The 25121-nt window shown below is 55.5% G+C and overlaps 2 protein-coding genes across 3 annotated transcripts; both read right to left on the bottom strand.

Annotated features, from left to right (window-relative positions):
• Positions 1-1766: 1766 nt before the first annotated feature.
• LOC128916545 (P2Y purinoceptor 1-like) lies at positions 1767-6577 on the bottom strand. Of its 2 annotated transcripts, none has more exons than XM_054218424.1 (2): positions 3860-6577; positions 1767-1830 (listed from the first exon to the last, which is right to left on the bottom strand). In XM_054218424.1, the coding sequence occupies exon 1, from the start codon at positions 6472-6474 to the stop codon at positions 5419-5421; it is 1056 nt and encodes a 351-aa protein (XP_054074399.1). In that variant the 5' UTR covers positions 6475-6577; the 3' UTR covers positions 1767-1830; positions 3860-5418. The 2 variants fall into 2 exon arrangements, with proteins under 2 accessions (XP_054074399.1, XP_054074398.1); XM_054218423.1 differs by lacking the exon at positions 1767-1830 and adding an exon at positions 2437-2500.
• A 4168-nt stretch (positions 6578-10745) lies between these two features.
• CCN5 (cellular communication network factor 5) lies at positions 10746-16330 on the bottom strand. Its single transcript, XM_054218488.1, has 5 exons — positions 16209-16330; positions 13695-13911; positions 12857-13108; positions 12461-12654; positions 10746-11914 (listed from the first exon to the last, which is right to left on the bottom strand). The coding sequence occupies exons 1-5, from the start codon at positions 16266-16268 to the stop codon at positions 11891-11893; spliced, it is 747 nt and encodes a 248-aa protein (XP_054074463.1). The 5' UTR covers positions 16269-16330; the 3' UTR covers positions 10746-11890.
• Between the last annotated feature and the right edge of the window lie 8791 nt (positions 16331-25121).

Here is a 25121-nt window from a genome sequence, read left to right as displayed (position 1 = left end):
AATAACCTGGACCGGAGGCACAGCATGGTGGTCTGGGCCAGTAGGAGCTGACTGGGAGCTGTGGTGTGCGGTTCTCCCCCACCTCTGCTGAGCAGCACCTCCGCATCAGAGCAAAGGCAGCCAGGACGGAGTTAATGTCTCCTGTCCTTGGGTGTCCTTGGCACAGCATGGAAGCAGCCTCTCCAAAGGAGCTGTGCTGGCACTGAGAAGCCTGGGAGCTTTCTGATGCTCCTTAGGCTAAACATTTTGCCCATGAGCCCGAACAAGCAGAAGAAATTCACGCTGGCTGGGCTGCGCCCTGGCACGAAGGGCTCTTCAGGGAGCCAGATCCGGCCTGAGCATCTCCCAGTCAGTCGGGGCAGAGCAGAGCTGTTGGGCGAAATTTAAACTATAGTCTCCAGCGCAGGTCGTGGGGCACAGAGTGGCTCCCGGGGGTTTCTCGCTGCCCTGCTCTCCCTGCTGACCCTTGCCTTGAGCAGCAAGCAGCACGGATGGCAAGGGGCACAGACGGCTCGCCGCCGGGGGATATTTAGAGGGATGGTCTGAAAAATGGCACCTCTCTCTCAAACCTGGGCTCCCCGAGTCCTCCAGGACACATCCCTGCCTGCAGGGTGCAGCCGCAGTCGCTCTGTAACGCACATACAAATGCGTGTTACAGCTGCAAGCTGCGCAGTGCCGCTGCCGCCCAGCTGCAAGTGCGTTCCGTAGCTCTCGCTCTCCCCAGGCCCCATGCCGCACGGCATCACCTATTTATAACTGCATGCACTGCAGGAATAATATTAGACTGACGGCCTCACACAGTCACGCTAAATGTTATTCTATTTATGTGATTTGCCCTTCTTCACAAGCTGTCCGTCTCCCAGATGCCAAAACACTCTGCATAGCATAGACAAAGATTCAGATTTTTCTCTTTTGTTAAAATCTTCACCAATGGCACCCGGTCCCAGGTATATTTACCATTTTTCCCAGGTCACCTGGAGTAATTGCATCTACTATCCCTTCCCCATTCTGATCGATATCCTTGGTAAATAGGATAACCTGCCAGGCCTGATGTCCCTGTAGCCGAAGGTACTTTAGCATTGAAATTTTTTTGCTGCAGAAATAAATGCCTCTCGCTGAATCTGAGGATGCTGTGACCTTTCATTAGTGACCTGAGTGACTCATCCCTTTTTGTGTGCACACTGCAGCCTCCCACCACACTGTAAAAGATGCACCATAAAGTCCCCCCGCCCGGTGCCCGGCGTAACGGGGAGCCCAGACCTGTGGCAGCCTCCTGCTCACGCTGCTTCTCCTCCCGCTTCGCACGTGGTCTTCACACCTCCACCCGGACCTGGGGGCTCTGCGTTATGGAGATGCCCTGTTTGCGCAGCGGGGACCCTGTGCAACATCTCAGTCCCCAGCCTTTGTCCCAGCAGCAGGTCCCTCTCTCCCAGGCTGTGGAAATCCCCGACACAAATGCATAAATGCATGTTTTTCCAGCACAGGGCAGCCAACGCATGCTTTTTTAGCAAACAGGGCTTTACCGCCGGTACCAACCCCCCCGAAGTGAGGTGGGCAGCTCGGTCAGAGCCAGATTTCAGCCACAGGCCATGCATCACACGCCATGAACACCACGGGGGGTTACCGTCTTGTACCTCTGCAGCCAGAAGCTGCAAAACAAGGCCGGGCAGTCACCCGGCTGAACTCGGGGGGTCTCTGGGGCTCACTCACAGCTCACTCCCGCTGCCCACCGCTCGCACACAGGAGCCTCTCGCCCCTTCGCTTTGCTGGATGCCTCTGGAAACCACAAAGACCTTGGAAACACGGCACGTTTAGTCTCTTTTTCGAAATCTGTGCAAAGTGAAATAAAGAATTAAACAGAGTTGAGTCCTATGCATTTAGCTGCTGCTCATAGCAATATTTGCTTCTTGTAGAGCATTTTGCATGCCAAGAAAAACAGTTTTGCATTTCAGGGAAAGAAAGTGGTGGTACGTCTGTGCATCTGTACATACGCTTGTTAATTCCGCCTGAACGGCTTCCCGGGGCTGTCAGCTCAAAAGCTCTCCTTACAGTGACAAATCTTGACTGTGTTTGCAACAAATCTTCAACCAAGAGGGGTTTATTTAATGAACCAAGAAATGCTGCCACATTTCCAGGCTTGATCCCAGTCCCATTAATGTCAGCAGGCGAGTTCCCACCACGTTTGGTTTGTTGGTTGGGTCTAATCTGGATAAGGGAGTTAAAAACCTGCGTTAGGGTCAGATTTGCAGACAAGTTCATTGCTCCACTTCGCTGTGCCAGAGAGTCTGTGGGAAAAGCAGATGATACAGGTGGGACTCATCTTGACTGATTTTAGGCACCTTCAAGCCCAGCAACAGATAGCCAAGAAGGAGGAACATTCAGATCATCTTAAGCCAGGAGCCCCAAAGAGGTGAAATTAATTTATTTCTTTCTGTGGAGGCATCTCACCCCCTGAGGATGTGCAGCTCGTGTGAAGGAACCTGACAGGGCAGGAAGGTCTCTGCAACAGAGGGAAAAGGACCTTGCTCAAAGCCAGCCCCTGAGCAGGCGGGTGCCAACCCAGGCGCTGCCGCAGGTCTTCTGCTCATGTCTCCTGCCTGCGCCAGGAGGAGCCCAGGCTGATGTTCAGGATGTAACCACAGCACAGCAACTCTGGTGGGCAGTGACCCCCTCCTGCCAGCAGCAAATGCTTCTGCATGGCCCTGGCAAGGCCTGGCAGAGCTGCTGGGAGAAGGGGAAGGAGGAATGTGGCAGCTCCCCACCTTCCCTGCGCCCTCACCCACCGCCAAAACACATGCTACATCCTCACCTCCCCATGCCACGAGTGGGGACCAGCACAGAGCAAGAGCTGCCCATGCTGGTTGCTCCAGGGACAATCCCACCACTCTGCTCCCAGGGCATAAAGAGCACTGGGGAGGTTTGGGGGGCCAGCTGTGCCCACATATTTTGAGGGGGGTCCCCAGCAGTGACCATGCACCTGCAGTGTCCCACAGAGATCAGTGGCTGCTTGTTGCGAGGGAAGGAGACTCCCTGGATGGGAAGGGCTGGAGGAAGGAGGGCTGCTTTGCTGCTCCATCACCAGCTGCAAAAGCTGACCATACAGGCTCATGTGCCAGCGGTTGGCCCTTAATTACATATACAGCTAATAAAGAGAAGGAGCTCATTTCTTCAATTCACAAGGGGAAGCAACACTGAGAATCAAGGGGATTGCAAAGCACGAGATGCCAAAACCCCACTGTATCTCAGGGCCATCCTGGCTTTTGCTGATTTGACAGAAGCAGGACGCAGAAAAATGAGCAGATTTATGGCTGTAACTGTCCCTGGGGCTCGGAGGTGCTCCTTGGGATACAGCTTTTTAAATCATCATTAACAATGACATGAGCGGGCACTGGAGAAGCACGGCAATGCAGGGGGTGAGAGCAGAGTTTGCTGGCACTTCCTACGCAGCGCTCCTGCCCCGGGATGCGGAGATGCTTTATTTCAATCAATCATGCCCAAAGTGGGTGCAGTGACAGGGTGCTGCAGCTCCTACGGGCTGTGGGGAGCTGAAGTTGGATCTGTGGGGAGCTGTAGCGTTATGGATGGGTTCTGTGTGTGAAGATGGAAGAGTTGGAGGCATGGGTATTTTTTCAGGAAAGGAGGGGAAGAGTTCGGTGCTCTGGAGAAGCTCAGATGGAGGGACTGCATGCAAGCGGCAGAGGCCAGATCTGCTCCTAGCATCTTCCCTATTAAGATATTCCCTACTGCAGAGACAGAAGAACATCTCATTTGGGAATTTTACCTTTGTCTTTTGATTTCCTCTGGATGAGGTGGGAGCTGAAAGTTTCAGGGCTTTGCTGAGCAGATTTTGGGGACCTACCTTAGTGCGTGCCTGGCCCAGCACTGCTCTCCACCGGCTGCCTGTGGTCTTGCCGCGCAGGCAGGCAGCGCTCCCCGCAGTTCCCCGTCTGCAGAGACCTGGGAAACTCGTCACCACTCCCTGCAGCAGGCGGGCCCCTGCTCCAGCCCATGGGCCAGCTGGCTGCTGTGGTCCTATAAAGCTTTAAAAGAAGCCAGATGACTCATGACTGAAAGCGTTAGGTGTTTATTTGCACTTTAGACATTAACTCCGTCTGAAAGCCAGCCGCAGCTCCCTTTGCACAGCAGCAAAGGTGGGTCCGTGCGAGGAGCGGCTGACCGTGATAAATACCAGGCTTTGGTCCAAAGAGCGCAGCGTCTGCGGGTCAGCACTTTCCCGACAGATTTTAACTTGCAATCGACTTTCTTCAGCTGAGCTGCAAGATCTGCTGTTGCAAATCATGTCGCTTCTTTCACACGGACGGAAACGTTCAAGCTGTTCATGGTGGGAAAAGCCAAGAGAGAAAAGCAAAACGCCGCTTGGGACCGACTATTCCCCCCCCCAAAGCGGAGATCCCCACAGCCCCTCGGCGATGACACACGCGCTGCCCTCGCCATTGAATCTTGACTTCACAAGCCTTCAAACCAGTGTTGCCTCTCTCTTTTTCACATGTCTAATTTTTAATAGACATGTCTAATCCCCTCGCAAGGCTGGATGCAAGAGTAAGGTGCTGCCACCCACCTGAAGATTTCAGAACTCTGCTGGGGTTTGCCTGCTGAAAGCGGTGGTTCAGGCTACTGCAGTCATTCGCCTTGCAAAAAACCCAAACCCAACCAACAGCCTCCAGAAACTTTAAAATGCCGAGTTGTTGTCTGCTGTATGCTCTTCCAAAAAAGAGTGAGTAATGCTAAAATACTTTTTTTCTTCTGTGAAGGAGGTGGGCAGTAGAGGATAACACAGATCCTGAAGCAGCTCAGTCACCCAGGAACAGCTAACCCGGGAACTGGCACAGCTTAGTCATATATTTTAAAACCTGATATTTTCATTAATATTTCCATTTCCAAAGCACTTCCCTCTGCAAAAATTCATCCTCTCAGCTGTTCTGCAACACAGGTAGTTAATTACTGGTGCCCTCTCCTTGAGTGTAGGATGGAATCCTGTCTCAAACCCACGTCCATTGGGGAGGAGTGGACGCAGTGGGGGGACAAAGCATCGTTCACCCCCATCCCTCACTCACCGAGGAGCTCAATGAGCCTCCAGGGAGCCAGGAGGATGTGCTTGGACGACTGCATTGGAGGCTGGAATGAGAAACACTTCAGGACTGGAGTAAATGCAATGTTCATCTCTTTCCATCTCCAGGTGTGCTATAAGCAAGATGGTTGGGTGGAGTAGCTTTGCTCTATAACCTGGTCCCAGTTTGGTCTCTGATGCCAGCAGTCCTGTCTGTCCCTTGTGTGAGATTAGAACCAGTGATGCTGCAGTCACCATCTCCCTGCAAAACAGGCATCAAGGTGAGGGGGCTGCTCCCGAGAAGGGGCCAAGCGCAAACTGAAGTGGTGCCGTCCTTTGGAGGGAGTATCTCAGAGCTCATCAGAAGCTTCCTCCTCACAAAGAATGATGGTCATCTTCTTCTCATCCGTCTGGCAAGAAGTTTTCCTGATGGAGTTGAACCCCAGGGACTGGCTGGCTCTTTGGCGGATGGTCCTCATACGTGACATGCAGTCTTCACTGGTCATCACGTAGATCAGGGGGTTGAGGGCACTGTTGAAGCTGGCCAGGCCCCGGGTCACCTGGTAAGAAATGTAGATGTTCTTTAAAGCCTGCGTGCAGGATCCTTGCAGCTGCCAGCCTCGAGACAACAAGTTGAGGTTTCTGAAGATGTGGTAGGGGAGGAAGCAGATGGAGAAGAGGACCATCACGAGAATCACCAGTCTGATGCTTCTTCTTCTAAGGCTGAGGTCCATGGTGTCGTTCCTGCAGAGCACCACCACCACATGGCAGTAGCATCCGATGATGATGAGGAACGGGATGACGAACCCAGTCATGGTGATGGCCGCGTTGTACGGTAAGTAAACGCCCAAGTTCTCATGCTCCGTCGTGTCATGGCACCGCGTCCCCGTGTCGTCCATCTTGCTGAAGGCAAAATCTGGAGCTACCTGTGCGATGACCCACAGCCAGACCATCACGCTGAGCCAGGCAGAAGAGGTTGCCCCCTGGTACCTGCCCCGCGCCTTCAGCGGGTGCACGATGCCCAGGTAGCGGTGGACGCTGATGCAGGTGAGGAAACCGATGCTGGCGTAGAGGTTGAGGTGGAAGAGGCCCCGGGTGATCCGGCACCAGCTGTGCCCGAAGAGCCACGCTCTGCCCCGCAGGTAGTAGCTGACGAGGAAGGGCAGCGTGCTGACGTACAGCAGGTCGGCCATGCCCAGGTTGCCCACCAGCAGGCCGAGGGGATGGCGGGTGCCGCGCCGAGGCCCCGTGCAGAGGTGCCACAGCCCCAGCCCGTTCCCTGCCAGCCCCAGGGGGATCACCATCAGGTACACAGCGGGCAAGAAGCGCTGGGCGAAGGCGGCGTCCACAGGGCACAGGGCCCTGCTGGCATTGCCGGGCCACCGGCTGAGAGCCTCGGTGGCCATGGGGCACTGTGGCGGCCCGTCCCAGCCGCCGGCGAGGCGGTGGTGGCAGGGGCGGGGCGGCCGCGGCAGCGCCGTGCCCAGAGCCGTCCCCGGCAACCCCGCGTTCCCCGGGCCTGCGCTCCCCGCTCCTGCTGGGCCCCGGCTGGGGGCGGTTTGGGGAGCAGGACTTTCCCCCGGAGCGTGGGGAGGATGTGGCTCAGCCGAGAGACCCGGTGTCCGCAGGCTTCCGCCGCTCCCTCGGCGCCTGCCGCCAGCCCACTTGAGATATTTTGAGCCAGGCGCCAGGGACGCGCAGGCCCACGGCTATTTCGGACGCTGCGGAGGAAGGGAGCAGGGAGGGGGGCCATGCCTCGGAGCGGGAGGGAGATTCTGACGATGGCGGGGGCAGAGCTTTCAGGCTGCTTCTGTTCTGTCCCACTCGGGGTGAGGAGAACCGCCCCATCCCTCCGGACGGGGGGCTGGAAGCCTGCACCCCACGAGCCGCCCCTCACTTTCAGCCCTGACAGCCATTCTCCTGGCTCCGCGGCTCATCCAGGAACAGCGGGAGCCGGGGTACGGTGGAGACCGGCAGCTTTCCATGGGGCTCGTGCTGCCAGCCCCGTTCCAGCAGGCAGCCATGCCGGCAGCCCCGCTCCCTGCTGAGTGGCTGCACCTCCCCTGAGCACACAGCAGCGACCGACCCTTGCTGCCTTCTTCTATATCCCTACCCAAGCGCAAAAACCCGCTTCCGCACCCTGGCTCTTTGACCCCAGCGGGGAGGGAATGCCAGGCTGTGACCCTGCCTTCCCTGTCTCCTGCCTTCCCCGTCTCCTGCCTTCCCCGTCGCAGGGGATGTCACGCAGAAGACCCCCCCAGATACAGTGAGGCTGGGGCAAGAGCTAAAACCAGCGACCCCAAAGAGGACCCCCAAGAAAAGGCAGCCCCCGTTTGCATTGCTGAGCAGCTGCCGCCGCGTAAATGAGGCCAGAAATAACTTTATCTCCAGGCGCAGGAGTAAACATGCCAGCAATCAGAAGGGAGAAGGTTTATCCTGGCAAGCCATAGGGAAACGACCTTGGCAAAACGGCTTCATTTGAAGGGCTGAGCCCAGGACGGGCCATGGTCACCTGCTTTCCTGGAACTCAGTCTCGGGCAGAGGCTGGGAAGAGGCTATCATCTCATCTGCCAGCGGGGAAGGAGTGGGGCAAGTCCTGCCGAGCCATCCTGACTGCCCTTCCCGCCTCGGGAGCCGCTGGACCGTGCTCGAGCGTGGCGGGTCGGGGCCAGCATAGGGAAGCCCTAGATGGTGATAGCTGCTTGTTGTGCGTACCAATGTGTTGACTCCAAAAAGCGCTCGATGAAGCAGATAAACGATGGGAAAGGCCGTATGTTATTTCCTGCCTATGTGATAAAATCTGACCACTTCAGATGTGCCCCGAGAGGTGAAGCTTAAACGCTGTTTCCACGGGGTGAGGATATGGCTTTTCTGAGGTTTGCAGAGGCTCTGGTGGGCGTGTGCTCCTGCAGCAGCAGCAGAGGAGGGGCCCGTGGGAGCTCACCCCTCAGGAAAGCAGTCCTCCATCCTGCCCTGCTCCTGCCCCCTTCACCTCCATGTGTTTCAGCTGCTCCTGCAGCCTGGCGTTGGGGTGGAACTCACAGAGCAACTCTGTGGAGTTGTGGAAGTGCAGCGAGATGAGAGGAACAAACTGGGACTGGTTCCCTTTGTCCCAGAGCATCAGCCATTGGGGAAACTGAGGCAGAGACAGCAGCTGGTTGGGAAGACTTCTGTAATCATGGGAAGGGTCACAAGCTGCTCTCAGCAGCGTAAGCAAAACTTCCTTGCTCCCCAAAACAAAGGCTTGGGGCTGGATGCCTCCTGGGAAGAGAGGAGCCGGGCAGGGCACGGCACAGGGAGTGCTGCCCTTGCCTAGCTGTAGCCCCGTGTCCTCCACATCTGCTGCTCCCTGGACCTGGTCGAGGCACGCACGCAGTGGTACAGCTCCGCTCCTCTCTCGTGCTTGCCTCACGTGTGTTTAAGGTGTCCTCGTGACCCATGATTTCACGTGCAATAGAGGTGCTACCACCCGACTCTGCCTGAGCATCCCGTATCAGGATGCTCGCCCCCAGTGCCCGGCTCCGGCACACGGCAGCGATGCTGCTGCCAGGGCAGTGCGAGAGCACAGGGCTGGGATGGCTCCTGTGGGTACCAAAGAGGTAACCAGAGTGATGGGCTTTCAGGCAACCAATTCATGTCTCTTCAACAGCAAAAAAAAAAAAAGGGCTTTGATCTACTTCTTTTTATTGAGCACTGCACACCTGTGCTTGGGGAGGTATCTGAAAATGGTTACCTTAAATGAGGGGCTCACCCAGCCCTTACTCAGCCAACACCACGTATTTAAAACTCATCAGTCATGAGAATGGCTTGGAAAAAAAATTTTCTGATGCACATTGTTTACTCATGCAGTAGGACACAGTTTCCCCTTCAGCTGCTGAGTGTGCTTCACTGAAATGAGCTGTGATCTGTTGCTCACGGCTGGGTCAGGAATACGGTCGTCAAATCACATGCCGTTTATGTATGCAGATGTGGCAGTACGCTCTGAGGACAGGAGTGAGTTGTCTCCTGGTTTGGGGTTTTTTTTGTGTTTACAGGTGAACTTAATCATCTGGGCATGGCAGAGTATTTATCTACTGCCCCACAAGAGCAGGCAAAGCTTGGGACCTGCTGTGTCAGAGGCTGCAATAAACCTGATCCTCAAATAACCATGTTTCCAGGGCAGCAGGGCTTTAGAGGGAACAGCAAATATTGTGAGACTAGCAATCAAATTGCAAGAGCTGATTTCCCCGTATTCTTAAGGAAAAATAACTCTGATTTATTTGGATTCATTAATTCATTATTTAGATGTTTTCTGCTCAGTGAATCAGGGAGAAATGACATTTTGCATTTTGCAGGGGAAAAAAAAAAAAAGGGAAAAAATTATAGCAGAGGTGCATTGAGTCATTTCTGTTTGAGGTAAGAATTACAGGTTGCTGCTTAAAAAGTGACCTTTTGATTTTTATCATCACCCAGAGGTGGCTGGGCAGGATTTGGGAGGGGATGAGAGTCCTGGCAGCACTCCCTGCCGGCAGCTCACCTGGCCTTGGTGGCCGTGTCTCAACATGCTTAAACAAAACCTGGCTTAAAAACAGGCTTTTCAGTACACAGGACATATCTCATCCATGTCAATCGAGGAACATTGCGGGTTTTAAAGTCTACATGAGCCTCATGTCACCACTTTTTTTTTTTGGCACAGCCATCGCAGAGGTGAAATAAGTCAACAAAAGCTGCAGGCTGGGCCACGTTCATTCTGCAATTTGCTGCCTGCCGGAGGTTCACCACGTCCCCTGTATCAAACTGCATTAACGAATTAACGATTTGTATTCGGGCAGAGCACCAGATGATCACAGTAAAGAATTCTCTTTGTAAGCGATGTTTTACTGCACAAGCAGTGAGATTTTCTTTTTTTTTTTTTTTTTTTTTTTCCACCCCAAGAGGTGCCGGAAAAGCATCCTTGACTTTAATTTTATTTTCAGCACTGGCTGGGGGAGCGGGCGAGCTGCTCTTCCTGCTACTTGTGGGGAGGGAGGAGAGAGGAGCTCCCTCTGCCATTCAGCCTTTTGCCCCTGCACCCCCAAGTCTGCCCTGGTATCGCCTTGCTGGGTCAGGAGGACAGTTAGCTGGTGACGGTGGTGGCACGATGCCGGGGAAATCCTGGTCCAGGGTGAGTGGAGGACATGTGTGGCTGGTGGGAGGTGGGATGAGTTACAGGGGGAGAATTTGGGCTTTGGTTTTTGGGAGGCTGAGAAGAGGCATGACCTGGTCTGTGCTGGGCTGCAGCCCCAGCAGCAATGCAGCCCCAGCAGCAATGCAGCCCCAGCAGCAATGCAGCCCGCGCCATGCCGTGCTCTTCTGCGCACCCTGGCAGCGAGTGGAGACCGAGGCACCACTATGGCCAGAGCCGGTTCCATTGGCAGAGCTGATGGAGTTACGGCTGGGTTAAAGCAAAGGGGCAGAATTTAATCCAGGATATAATATACTGTAGTGTTTTCAATGCTTTAATTCACTTTTTTTTTTACTTTTTTTATTTTCTTATTCTAAACAGCCTGAATTGAGGTGCCTCCAAGCTGACGGGTCCTGGGTCAGACCTTTTCTGCAGCAGCCAGGCTGGAGTGAGCAGCAGGGATCCCGGGGGCTCACCGGAGCCGGGATCACCCACAGACAGGCCCAGACAAGCTCCACACCTAGATGAGCACATCTTTATTTTCAGTTCCACAAATACACATCTCAACTGTCCAGATCTCACCTGGACACGTCACCTAAACCGCTGCTCCTTTCCAGTTGCCCTTCTCGCCCCGCCGTGGGACGCGCGTTCCCTCTGCACGCTTGTGCGAGGCCGTTAGAGGGCATTTGGGTTTCATTTTTCAATCACCCAGAAGGATTATCGCTGTGAGAAAGTTAAGGCAGAGCTGCCAAGCCGCTCTCCTGCGCCGACTCCTGCATAGCTGGAGCAGCTCCAGACCGTCGAGAGAGGGCCCCGACTCATCTTTGAGATTTGTTTTCTCTTTTTCCTGCTTTTCTTTCGGCCCTGGCGCGTGGGGTATGTGCTTGGATGGCAGGCGGTATGTCTGGTGCTGCGGAGCGGTGTCTCCTGCGTCTGAGCTTCTCGCTCACCGAAGCCCTGCCAAACCGCCAGTGCTTTGGAGAGGAGGAGGCCAGGCGGAGCAGGAAGGTTCGTGTTTATTCTGGAGAGATGTGGGGAAGGTGAATTAGAGCTGCCATCAGGAGGATGCCTCTGCCTGCGCCCAGGAAGGTGGCTGCAGGGTGGATGCTGTGGGATGGCTGAGCTCATGCAAGGTGGAGCTGCTCAGCCTGGTGCGGCGGTGACTTGTGGCGTGCGGCCCGATGTACCTGCTCCATCTCTGGTGGGCCAGGGTGTGAGGGTTTCCCCCGGGGATTTGGGCTTCCAGGTGCTAGATACGGTCTCTCTCGCAGCCCCCGCAGAGCAGAGCTGGGTGCGTTGAGTGACGTGGTGGAGGAGTAGCATCACCTTGCCAAAAGCCCCACCAATCTGGGAAAGGACCAGTTCCTGGTTTCTTGGGTAGGTTCATGCTCGGGGCAGGGTTTCCCCATTTCTCATTTCATTCAGCCTAAGAAACTCGCAGATGCCACCCAGTAACCCTGCCTGGGGCAGTGGGGTGCACAGAGGAGGCAGGTGCTGGGTAACACGGGGATCTTGTTCTCTATTTCCACCCTCCTTCGCAGCCAAAGTCCATCAGTTCTTCCCCAGTTTCCCAAGGGACATGTCCTCCGTCTCCGCCGAAACCACAGTGCCGTGGACTTGTGCCAGACTCTTTGTCGGGATGAGGTGTTGGCTCTGGGATGCGACCGGTGTGGGCATGGCTACAAACGACCTCCTCTTCCCCTCTGGAAAAGCAAAACAGAGAGTGATGGGGAGATGGAGGGGGTGGTGGCGTGTCCTCCATGTCTAGGGTGCAGGGTCATGTGGTAGTGTGGGTGCCTGGCTCTGGAAAGTGCCGGCTACATGTGAGCAAGGCAGTTTTGCACCGTGTCTGTGCTAGGGCTGTGCCAGGCTAATTAAAGGGGTGGCAGAGCCCTGCCTCTCGGGGGGAGCCGGGGAGCCAGGCAGGAGCTGCAGATGCATCTCCAGCCACACGGGCAGGTCGACCCCAGCTGTGCAGCTCAGGGTTACATGGGATTCATGGTGCTCTTGGATTCAGACATCCAGAGATCCCAAAATTCAGGTCTGCACCTGCAATCAGCTATTTTCCAAGTGCTGAAACTAGGAGACAGTTTATCTTTTGCTGAGACACTGTCAGCTCGTGGCTGGGGAGGGGTGATGGGGTGCCCACAGGTAATCAGGGCATCCCATGGCTTGTGTTGGCTGGCATTTGCCTTTCGTGGTCAAACCTATTGCCCAGGGGCACCAGCTTCACTGAGGCTCTCACTTACCGCCGGGGATGCTGCCGGCAGGGCCGGGCAGGGTCTGGCCATGCAGAGCCGCCTCTGGGTCTCCAGCCTGCAGTAGCGGTTCTGGTTGGAGACGCGGGTAGAAAAGCCCACGCCGCAGGTGGCCGAGCAGGCGCTCCACTCCGTGCCCCACTCCTGGCAGGGGTATGGCAGCGGTGGGGACACTGCCCTGGGGGCTGGATGAAAAGAGATGAGGGGAAAAAGAGCGGTTGGAGCCAGGCACTGTGCAGAGTGCCCTGCGGGTGCTGCGGGCATAGCCCTGCATGGCAGGGAAATGTGCAATGAGGTGTCTCCTGTTGATGCGCCCTCTCTGGGGTGAAGGGACCACCCCCAGAGACCTGTGTGGGCACCCCCTCATTGACATGCCCTGCATCTTACCTGCCGCAGCATCCTGGAGGAGGTGCTGGTCCCGGGCTTCACAGATCCACTCAGGGCAGCACTTCCCGGGGACCTCCACGCGCCGTGGGTAGGGGCAGTCCGGGGTGGGCAGCCGGACGTCCTCCTGGCAGAGCGGGACGCAGGTGAAGCCCCCGTCCAGGCAGCGGCACTGGAGTTTGCAGCTGGGCTGGAAAACCTCCCCATCGCGATAGACCCGGCCATTCACCTCGCAGCCCTCCTCGCTGTCTTCAACTGCAAGCGACAGCCAGGAAGCCGTTAGGGACTAAGCGGCAGAGATGTGGATGGCAGAGGGGACTGCTGGGGGAAACAGTGGGGCTGGCACAAAGGGACTGAACAGCGGGGGCAAGAGAAGTGACTGAGAAGTGACCTCCTCCCCTTCCTGCCTCCTCTCCTGATCTCTGTATCTTCAAAGCAGCAGCTCACCACTTGGTGAGGAACCTACTGCCCTTCAGCTCTGACCCTGTCTTTCTGGGTGTTCAGGCTAGAAAAAGTGTCTCTGAGCTTTCTCTGTGGGACCCCCAGGCTCCAGCCACAGCAGGGTGACTGCAGCATCCCCAGGACCTCTGTGTCCATCCCCGCTCAAACCACCCTGAATCCCCAGGTGGTAAATGGCACGAGAGCTGGCTGGAGCTGCAGCACAGCCCTGAGGCCAAGCTGTGGGCACCAGCCTCAATAAAGCTGCTTTTGGAGCCTTAACGCCTCCTCTGAAGGTGCTGTGGGATGCCTGGCCCTGTCTGGAGCCCTGGCCGGTGCCAGGGTTATGCTGGGCTGGGAGCACGGGGGCATCCCCGGGGGACGCAAGCACCCCTGTGCTCACAGTTGCAGGTGGCTCCTGTCCCCGCGGGCGCCGCGCTGTAGTCGCAGACGAGGCCCTGGCTCTGGTCACAGACGTGGAGGAAGTCGCAGGGCTCTCCCAGGCGCCGGGCGCAGATCTTACAGCAGCCGCAGCCATCCAGGACCAGGGGGGACCCGCGGGGGCAGCGGGGTGGCACCCAGGGGCAGTAGCATGGTCTCCGGCACAGCTGGGCACACACCTGCGGAGGCAAAGCCATCCCTGATTCTATTCAGGTTGTTTTTTGGCTAATGGCTGCTATTTCGCTGGGGCAGCCAGGTAACCTTCTCTCATTAATTGGGCAGATTTTCAGTGGAGGGAGGCTCTGCAAATCCATGGGAATACGGCGAAGCAGCTTGGAAAGCTACAGTCACCTTAGGGCACAGTGTGACAGGCACCTATGGAAAACCAGGGAGAATCAGGGATACTCTGCAGGATGAGGACTTAAACACACCACTGCTCTGAATACACAGGAGGAGGATGGAGCTACAAGGTGAACGTCCCAAGTAGCGGTGGTTATTTAGGGGGGCTGGCAGCCCCAGAGGCAGCCGATGCTGCCCTAAGCAGCCCAGTGGGAGGGAGGGAGGAAGGGAAAGCCCCGTGCCAGCCACCAAGGCAGCAGGTTGTGCCCAGCTCGAACCTCCCTGCTTTTCTTCCTGGTCCAGCTGCCTCCTCTGCCCTGGCCCTGGCTGCAGCATCCTCTGCCTGGCCCGGCCCGCTGGGCGAGGAGCCCTGAGATAGGCATGTTTTCGAGGACTGGGAGCTATATTTTCCCCTTCTAGCTAGACTGAGTAATGACTTCGGCAGGGCTGTGCACTGCTCAGCTGATTGTTTGCCAGGGATGTGCCTGCAGGAGTTCACCCGGGCAGTTAGGTCTTTATATCCACAGCTCATTCTGCTCGCGCAATTACCCTGGCACAGACAGCTTTTGCAGGCAGCACTTGTGCTCCCGTCATGTCGTATCTGACAGGGCCGTTGCATGCAGGGCCCCAAGCCAAGTGAGTTAGCTCTGCAGTTTGGAAGGGAATTCTTTGCCAGTACTGGCCCGGCAGCGTGTGTGAGCCCCGCGCAGCCGCCCCCCTGCAGCCCTGCTGCTCGGCACCACGCACGCTCTGCTCGCTGCGCGGCCCGCACCTGCAGCTTGGGCAGCAGTTCAGCAAACGTGCAACCGAAAAATTCATCCCTGTGCTGGTCCAGATACTGATGTGTCTGCTGAGGCTGCCAAGAGATCGATGGGTTCAGCTGGACCACATAAATTTTTAGATACCATTTTTCTTTCTCTTTTAATTTCTCCCAGTAGCATCAGGACTGACACGACCAGTTAGACAGAGAAGGTAGGTACCAGTGTGTTATCTGTTTCCTTTTTGCAGCAGTTCAGATGGTTTTTTATGGGGCTGTAGAAATATCACTGCCAGCAACTGGCAATAAAATATATCCGAAGTGGGCTGGGCAATCTGTGTCTTGTTCTAGTTTTACCAACAAGCACCATCGTTAGTGTGGCAGAAACCAGGGAGAGACTGGTGGCAGGGACCGAAGGACTGGCTGTGGTGGCCAGGTTTGGGCTGGAGGCACGAGGGCCCTTGGTGATTCTCCAGGCACTCGTGAGCACCTGGGGCAGGAGTCATTTCTCTGTCACGGCTTACCCAGGCAGCCAAGGGCATTTTTCATCTTTCAGGAGGCTGCTATTACAAATCAATGTTTTAGAAAGATTAGCCAAGCCAACTCCATTAATCCATTTCCCCCTGCTCCTTGTAATTAACTTGTCTTTAGATGACAATGTGGCTCCTATCAGAGATCTTAACTGTCTGGGAAAGGCGCCAAATAGGCACGACGCTGCCATGATGTCCCTGCTTGCAGAAGGTCTGCTTTGGGATTCAAGCAGCAATTAGAACTTGGAGCTGAGATACGCCAAACTTTTCAGCTTTCCTGCTCTCTGCACAGGCAACTATTTTCACATGGAGTCCAAGAGGAAAAAAAAAAAAACAAAACTTAAAAAAATCACTGCAACAACCCAAATCCTGTCAGAGGCATTGGCTTTGCATGAGCATCCTGAGAAGTCGGGGGGGGGGAGCTGAGTAATGCCGGGGCTGGTGCTCGCTGCTTGGCCCCCTGCCTCGGGAGCCTGGGCAGGGACCAAGGCATCTGCAGGAGCCGCTACCGCCGAGCTGCTGCTCTCTCCCTTGCAGGGGCACATACCACAGCCCCCGGAGAGCTGCGGGGACGGGCGAGCAAACAGACCGCATTGCTGTCATTCCTGGGCGCTCCGTGGGCTTGCACAACTTTGGCCCACAAACGTTTAAGACCCCACTGCTTAATTGCAAATGTCTCTCCCGAGCATAGCTCTGCCCCCCTGGGACTGCGTAAATAAAGCCCGTCTGCCAGCTGGCGTTAGCCACTGGGCTCCTTATAACACCCCAGCCCTCCCTGCATCCCACTTTGCAAAAACCGGGTGCTTGCCCAAGTAAGGCTAAAGCCACCCCAGGGCCCCGTCTCCCTTACCTTGGAGAGGATGCAGAGGAGGGAGAGGAAGAGGAGCTGCTTCTCCAGCTGGAGCCTCATGCTGCTCTCCCCTCTGCTGCTTCAGCACTTCACCCCCCAGGCAGTTTGGAGGCAGCGGCGTGTTCGCAGGTTTTAAAGCCCCGAGTAGGTCCTGCTGGTGTTTATACTCTCCCTGCTCTGATGTCACTCACAGGCTCCAATATAAACATGAGTAGGTTTGGACAAGCCTCAAGATTGTCTTTTTTTTTTTTCTCTTTCTTTTTTTTTTTTTTTTTCCAGCCCACATTCCAGCTGCCATTTCCACTCCCCTCTAGGTGAGAACGTGCCTTCCACCCAGACAGTGAGCGAAGGGAAGGGACGCTGTCCCAGGGGAGCACGGCAGAGGGGCTGGGAAGCCAGGCTGGTGGGGTGAACCGGCTCCTTGCTGCTGGCCGGGACCGGGAGGGAAGGTCCATGCCTCTTCCTACTGATCAAGCTCTGCCCAGGCAGAGCCAGTGTCTTCCTCCTGGGTTTTGAAGGGTTTGGTGGGGCTGGCCCTGCCACCATCTACTCTGGGACATTGTCCCCACAGAGTGGGGGACCCTCCCCTATATTTTAAGCTGGACGCAACGCATGGCAGGCTATGGGACAGGGGTGAGTTGCCCGGGCTGTAGTCAAGAGCAGGATCCTGTCCCTCCATCACTGGGGACAGCATGTGACTTGCTTTTGATTGCTGGCAACTGGTGTTGCAGCAGTTTGCCTGGCAAGCTCTCCAGGCAGTAGAGCTGTGCTTCCTTCCTTCTCCGCTCCTCTGGCACAGCAAGAGCCAGAAAGGGGTTTGCTGTGGTGGTGCTGCCACAGCATCCCCATGCTGCGTGGGGCTGCGGCTGCCCGGGGTGGTGGTGTTGGATGCACATCGCGTTGCATTGCCCAGGGTCCACGATGCAGAGAGGGCTGCAGCCTGGCTCTGCTGGTTTCAAGCCTTGTAAACTCCAATTCAGCTCCCGAAAAATTATGACTGGCTTAAACAATCACGAGAACTTAAAATCCAATTTTGGGGAAGAGGAACAGGTGCTCAGCGTTTGCCTACAAACGCTTTGCCACTTTTTGGTCTGCCCTTTGCAAACTTTCCTCGTGGTGAGGCTGGCTCTTCGGAAAGAAGAAACGAAACATCTCAAGACCTCCGGGAAACTGAGCCCCTTCTCTACATTCCCGTCTCCCAGATCTTATCACAAGATGCAAGAAGGGGAATCTGGTGGATGCACAGACTGTCCTTGCCTTGCCAGCACGATGAGAACTGCTGCTGTATATCCTATATTATGATATATGTTGGCAAACACGCAGAAGAGGCTGGTGCTGTAGAAGCAGAGCACTGAAATTATGCCCCATCCTGTCCTCCACCATTTCCCCCCCCGCCCTTTCCTTTTGCAAAGGCAGGTGACAGGTCCTCTGCCACCTGGGCATCAATCCTGACCTCAGCTCCGGCACTTGCCGTAGCCTGGAAGCCAGGGCACAGAGCAGGGAAGAGCACACAGTCAGAGCTCTCCCGTTACCACCCTGATTCTCTGCTTTGGTTTTGCTTCGTTAGCTGCAATCAGTCTGTTAACGAGGTCATGGCAGCTTGTGGAAATACCAGGCCACCTTCCAAAGGCTGCTGTCACTTATCCCGGCGCTGGAGTCTCCGCTCTTCGTGTCAGAGCCTCAGCTCCCTGCATGGCCCGAGCCCTGCCTGGAGGCAACCCATGGAGGTGTGAGGACCGTGCGTTGCTCCGTCCTCGCTAGCAGCGGGGTTCAGGCCCTACCGACGGGGGCTCACGAGCCAGAAGGTTTGATGCCAAAGGCTGGAGGCACATCTCGTGTTGCTGTTTGCTCCTCCACACCCTGGAGATGGTGCCCTCCCGCCAGCCACCGCGTTTGGGATGCTGCAGCCCAGCCAGACGTCCCGGGGGCGGCTGCGGTGCCTCCGTCAGCAACGGCTCGAGAGCAGCCAAAGCGCTGGTCCAGCTTTGCTGCAGGGGGACGGCGCGTTCTATTAATTATTCCAGGCTTGTGTTTATTAGGGACCGCTGATTAATGGGCATGACTTCATTTCCCAGTTAGAAATCAGGTGACAGTGCTGGTAAGGGAAATAAAAACCTCTCGTCGCCCTCAGTGAGCAGCTCTGGGAGCAGCCAGCAGCCCCGAGTGTGAGGTCTGGGGGGGCAGCAGGGCACCCCCCGGGGGGTCCGCAGGGCTCAGGGCTGCCCAGGGGAGCCCACGGGCGATGAACGCCCCTGTGCCTGCCCTCTCCTGGGTACAGGTTTGGCCCTTTGGGGTGGGGACCCCTTCTTTACCCTCTCCCTCAGCTTGGGACGAGAGGGGACATTGGTTCCACAGCTGATACCACTGGGATGCAGTAAGGTGACATCACTATGATGGTGTGACATCACTGTGATGGTATGACATCACTAGGAAGCCAGCAGAGCTTGGGCAGTGACAGAGAGTCGCAGCACCAAGTCAAGCAGCCAGACAGGGGCCGAAGCCACCATCGCGTGCCTGGCCAGATGCCCATCCTTCAGATGGCATTGGCGATCCCCAGCAGTCCCTCGCTGGGTTTTGGGGGTGCCCAGAGGAGCTGGCGGGATGGGTACCCACAAAGTCCACCATGATTCTGTCTTCCCAAGGAGGATTTTCCATGGGTGACGTGGGCTTGAGTTTCCCGTCTCCCAGTGTCCCATGTGCCCACCCACGTCACCGTGCCGGGGGACCAGGGGCTGCAGGCAGAGCCCGACAAAGCAATACAGCCCTTGCGCAGGCTTTGATTTGCGAAGCCGCACGAGAGCAGCACATTAGCAGTTCGTTTTATAAATACTCAGTTATAACCCTTCCCCTCTGGAGCACGTACCCCATATGTGTTCTGTACCATACGTGTGATTTCATAGCTAGTAATTAAGTCCATATGTTGTGCTTCGCAGTTGCCATGGTATTATTGTCAGGTTTTTCGGGGGGTTGTAATTTTTTTTTTCTTTTTGTGGTCAGTTGTGCAAGAGAATAGTTGATACACGGATCAGAATACATCTCCTTTGAGTTAGCCGCTGGCAAGCTCGGCTGTTTCTATAGAAATGAAGGAACTGACCCAGTGAATTTACATTTTAGACAGCTTTTTTTTTTCATGTCTGTGCAATTTAACGTGCCATCGTGAATAACATGGCAAGGCTCTCATTTGCGCACCCTGCTCAGCTGAAATTGCATCCATCTGTGATGGATATAGACCATATTCTCCCTCCATCCCTTTTCCTTTGCTCAGGACTCTTCCCTTCTTTACTTTGTGCCGTGTATTGAACACCCTCCCTGGAGCTGGCTGAGGTCAGACCAGGGTCTGGACATCCATCTCAGCTGGGGAGCACCTGGGCTGGCCTGGGGCCTTGCTGGGTTTGTTTCTCTTCATACCAACAGTGAAATTATGGGTCTAGGGCGAGCCCAGCTCCATACCTTGGTGGGGAAGACATTCCCTTTGCTTCTGGGCACTGCTGGCTCTAATCCCCACTGCAGAGGAGCAGGGCTGCCCACGGATGGTGGACAGCACCGGTGGGAAAGCTGGACAGACACCCAGCTCGGAAAAGCCAAGAGCCCCTCGCCAAAAAGGAGACGTCTCAGGTCTCCCTCAGCTGTTGGAACCTTTGGGGTGGCTGCTGGCTGTTCTTCATGAGACTTCTGGAAACACCCCGGCTTTGGGAAACTTTGAAATACCTTCATTTTTGGCAGGATGAGAAAGTTGTTTCCTACCCAGAATGAATCCGTCTCCAGTTTCAAACAGCAAGAGCCGAGAGGGGTGGTGATGGCCATTTCCATCCCTGTCTGGCCATTTTTATTCCCTCTGGTTCTCACACCTTAACTGGAGAGCGGAGCTGGGCTGGGAGGACTGGCCACCCCGAGGGACGGGCCAGGCAATCTTTTACCTTGAGGTCACTCCTTCCACCCCAGAGCCGGGCTAGGAGAGACTGAAAGTATTTACCATCTGGTGCCTGTCCAAGTGACTTGCGAGAAAAGAATTCAGGGCTGCCGTCCAGTTTCTTGATGGTCAGGCAACTACATCAGAAAACCTCGGCTTCATCTGGGACCAGTTGACCCCTCCAAGCTCCCAGCCACCGCGGCGAGGCCAGCGAGGGAGCGAGCAGCAGCCGGGCAGTGCCCTCTCCCAAGGAAAAAGGGTCTTTTGGACGGGGAGCAATGCGTGGTGGTGGGGACGCTTGATCCTTCACCATTTTCCAGGCATTTCTAAGTAGGTTTCATTAGAAAGTAGCACTGATAAATGAGACTCGATGCTGGTTCTGGTCTCAAAGCCTGACATTGCCAAGAGGAAGGAGCTGAGTGACTACAAGGGGAGCAAATGGACTACCACAACCAGGAAAGGGCTTGTTTAGCCAAAACTATAGTGAGATCCCATCATTCAGGCTGAGGGACTTCTCATTAGTACAGTCCAGCCTTATATCAGCTGTTGTGACAGGACAACGTGTTTTCTTAATAGACATATCAAACCCTGGGCAGTAATTCTGTGTGGTTTCTTTTTTTTTTTCTGCAGTCCAGACGAGAGCAATTCATAATTGTCCCCCTAAGTTAAACATTCAGATAACCCGAAGTATAAGACTTTTGTAAAACAAATCCTGGAAACTTCAGCCAGATGAGTCTTTCCATTATTATTTGGAAAACAGTGTCAGAAATCATCACGTATCAAACATTAATGATCCTCTGAGAGTTTATTTTTGGTATCAACATCATCAAACACAAACTTATTTTTAAAAAAATCTCACTAGAAGTTTTGTCTTTCAGACAAGATATAAACCCCAGATCCTGACCTTGTGTGGTTACTGACAGGCCCTTGGTATTTTCCATGGAGCTGCACGGCTAACTCATGTTTCCTGATCAAATTGCTCATTCTTTTTGACTATCTCTGTTTTTCTTGTGGTTTCAGGCTAAAACAGAGGGTGTTTTTCCTTCAGTTCTTGTCCTGCTCGAGTGTGCTATGTGTTCTCAAGCAGCTGCCATGTCCCATGCAGCATCAAATATGCTGCAAACTGAGGCATGCGCTAAGGGTACAGCCAGGGATGCTTTTAGGTCTTGCCAAATTTACCTTTTAATTGCAGCCAGCTCTGCTTTTACAGCAGGAGAGCTTAGGTGACGCCTGCGTTTCCTTCCAGCCCTGTTTTCTGTGACGCTGGGAAGACCTTTGAGGATGCAAATGCTGCACCCTCGCAGCAGCTCGTGCTGCGCCTGGGGAGCGGGTGGTGCTGGAAGAGGTTTGGGTGACACGGGTCGTGTCTGCTCCCAAATGTCACAGCCCTTCACATGCCCAGAGCAAATGTGAGCCAAAGCAGCCCAGGGCACAGGTGGATCCAGGACACTGGGACTGTGTGCAGAGAAGGGAGGGTTGGGACAGGATGGAGCTGGTGAGGGGACAGTGACCTGGGACAAAGGTACACCTCCTCCACTGGTGTATCTCCAGTGGGTGCTCTGCACAACTTCCTCGCAAACTCCTGGTTGTTCCGGGGACCTTCCCAAAGACCTTGTGCACCAGGCGCTTCCTAGCATCCGTGTGGACTGGGAGGAGTCTGGCCCCTGCAGGGAAGGGGCTTTCAGCGTAGCCACTGGGCAGGTGAGCGGGGCTCCGCACGGTGGGCTGGTCTGGGGAGGATGGAAGAGCTGCCGGTTCACCTGTCTTGCACCTCGTTCACACCCCACACTTAAAAACAAACCCCAAATGACTGGTCACCACAAAAAACCAGTTGGCAAGGGGACCTGCTGCTACTCCCCAGGGAATAAAGCAAGGACTGGGCTGTCTCTCCACCTCCTGAGCAAGACTAGAAAGGCTGAGACCAGTGATGCCTCAATGTGCAGAGGGGTCCTAGGCCACCAGCCCTCCCCTACGCCCCCTCCCCATGCCAGAGACATCTGGAGACATCTCCCAAGCATGCACTTTGCATAAACCACCTCCTCTTGTCCACTTCCCCAGCCAAGTCAATAAAGACATGACTGAAACCTTTAGTGTATGTGTGTGTGTGGGATCCAGTTGAGAAAAACAAGCCTCTCGGTCTCCCTATGGTTATGAAAGCAACGATGTCGCCTGGAAAGTATGTACCAGCGAGCAAAGAGCCTGTGTCGAGGGGCGAGCGGAGGAGGTGGGCACCGGCTCAAATATGACTCAAAATCAGGGTAAATTATTTCTGATGAACGTAATTACTTCGGCTCCAGCCCTGATCAATACGAGGAGCTGAAATGCTCATAAACCGGCCGAGAATGCGAACTATGCAGAATGATTTGTAAAAGGTGTTTGGCTGGGCGCGCTCTCGCCCGGCTGTCAGGCTGCCCACGGGGCAGGGTGACCTGTTGCTCTGGGAGGTGGGAGACCGGCAACTTGCTAATTGCAAACCGGTGGCCCCTAAACGAGAATCCCCCACAAAGGAACAGGCAGGCGGCTGCCTCACGCAGGTCCCGAGTCTAATTAAAAGCAACTCGCTTGGCTTGGCTGGGTTTCTTTTGTGCTCTGACCACAAAGCAAGAGCCAAGACTGGCTCTTTACAGCCAGGCTGGCTTACGCTGGCCCCCACGGTGTGTGGGGAAGTTTCGGGGGGCTGGCACCCAGCACAGCCCGGGCAGGGGCTCCGCGTGGGCACTGGCAGGGCTGGAGACCTGCGGGACCACAGGGACAGTGCTGGAGGGGACGGTGTCCTCAGACATCATGCTGGCTGAGCTCCAGCTGTGTCAAGCGTGGTGTCAATCTGCAGGGGACAGGTGGTTCCTCCTCGAGGGCACGGCTGCATCTTGGGGACCCGCACCCGCAAAAGCGGATCAGGAAGAGGAAGGGCAGCCCGGGAGATCCCCTGCAGCAGGTTGGCTGTCAGGAGGAGGCAGGAATTTCCTCCTGAGAAAGCAAGCAGAAGCTGGGGAACGGTGTTGCAGGGCACGAGAGTCTCCTGTGAACCGGTGGTTTGCCTGACACCGTGAGGAAAGGGAAGGAGAAAGGCTGTGACAGTCTCATTTTTGTCCCGCCGTTCCCCAGGGAGACTGGAAAACCCCACCATGAATGTCTCCCACCATCTAGGCTTCTTATTAGGAAAGTGTCTCCAGAAACCACGATGGCAGAGAGGCAGAAATGGGAAAAGAAGATGAACAGAGCCCCTTGCTGGTAGCTACCCACACCCCGGCACCGCGGTGGCAGGAGGAGATGGGGTGGTGACAGCTTCGCCTTTCTGCTCAAGCAGCACTCGAGCTGCCCTGCTGCCAAGGTGTTTCCAACCTTCTGTGGTGGCAGCTCCATCTTCACCTGGCTGCAAGTTACAGCCACCACCTGCTGCTGCTGCACTGCAGCCACCCCACCTCACTCCCATGAGACACTTGATTAGCAGGTGGGGCAAAACTCCCCGATTCTTATTTAATGGGACCCTGTTGGCTTTCAGCCATCCAAGCCCTGCCTGCAGAGGGTCCCTGCACCCACAGCCCTCCCAGCCATGGGAAGGGAGACCGTTCTGGAATTTTTTCCTTTTCTGACTAAAGGGTTTTTTTTATTATTTTCTTTAAAAAGAAAGAGAGAAATAAAAAACCAACAACAAAAAACCCAAACCCCCATCCATGACTCGTGACTCACTGGGATGCGTCACGTTCTGGATTAGGATCTGCTCGTTCTGGGCTGGTCCCCTTCGCCACGGGTTGCCTTTTCCGTTTGCTTAACTGGGCCAGTTCTGTTTCTGGCACGGAGATCAGCACCTCCCTGGCTCTGACCGCACCACTGGGAACGGCTCCTCCAAGGAAGCCACTGGTGGGCTCCCTTTGACAGCTCAGACAGCCCCGGACAAGAGGAGCATCACCAAGCTGGCCGCTGACCTTCGGGACCATCTGCGGAGGCGTCTCGGTGAGGCGGGCAGAGCAGTGTTGTGAAAACCATGTGTGCCTTGACAGCAGCCCAGATCCCTGCAGCCCCAGGCAAAAAATAGCCAGAGCTCCTGCTGGGGGTCACCAGGGCAAGGCTCCCACCCGTGGCCACCACATCCACCCTGGGAAAAAGCCCAGCGGCTGGCTCATCATGGAGCTGCGGTGAGACAGCCTGCTGCCCTTGGCCATGCTGGGAACTGGGACGGGCTGGGCTGGGCTGGGAATGGCAAAGGATCCTTCGTGTATTCCTCCACTAAAGACCATTTTTGGTCGGGTTTCCACCTGCTGCAGGGCTTTGGGGAGGGAAATATAGAAAGGGAGCATTTGACTGATGGGCCTGTTGGCACCTGGCAGCCCGACCCACGGCTTGGCTTGTCCTGGGAGCTTTCCTCTGGGTCGGAGTCAGCTGGAGCCCCGCAGGAGCATCTCACGAGGCAGCTCCTCTCATGGGCCAAACTCCAGGATGGGAAACACAGCCCAGAAGGTCACTCTGTTGGCCAGGACAGACACCTGCTCTCCCTGCTCCGGCTGAGCCCAAGGGAGGACAGTATCTCTACCGGGTACTGCCAAGGGAGCAGCTTAGAGCGTGGAGAGCTGTGTGTGCGTGGGGCAGCCAGGCTGCTCTTTAGCCCTCGCTGACGGCCCAGGCTGGAGGGGATGTTTTGAGGTGCTTTTGGCTGCCCTGCATGCTGTCCGTGCCACATTTCTGACATTATCTCCATCTCCTTCCCCCGGCAGGGAGCTCCCCAGGCCACATGGAGAAATCTGGTCTCCCCATGCTGTGATTTTGCTGGAAATCACATCTAGCACGGTGTGTTTGGGGTTAGGAGAGCTGTTTCCCCAGCGGTTGGCTGCACTTTCCACCACCAGAGGCTGACCGCATACAAACCCCAGTTTTCTTTACATCCCCCGGTCCTGCTGAGATGTGGTCTGCCACCCGTGCAGGCGAAGCCACTCCGCTGGCCTGCCATCCAGAAAACATGCTCTGGATCGCCTGTATGAGAATCAAACACAAACACTTTGCAAACC

This window comes from Rissa tridactyla, chromosome 12, assembly GCF_028500815.1.
Source record: "Rissa tridactyla isolate bRisTri1 chromosome 12, bRisTri1.patW.cur.20221130, whole genome shotgun sequence".
Lineage (NCBI taxonomy): Eukaryota > Metazoa > Chordata > Aves > Charadriiformes > Laridae > Rissa > Rissa tridactyla.
The sequence above is the reverse complement of the archived record's forward strand: the minus strand, read 5'-3'. Positions and strand labels throughout refer to the sequence as shown.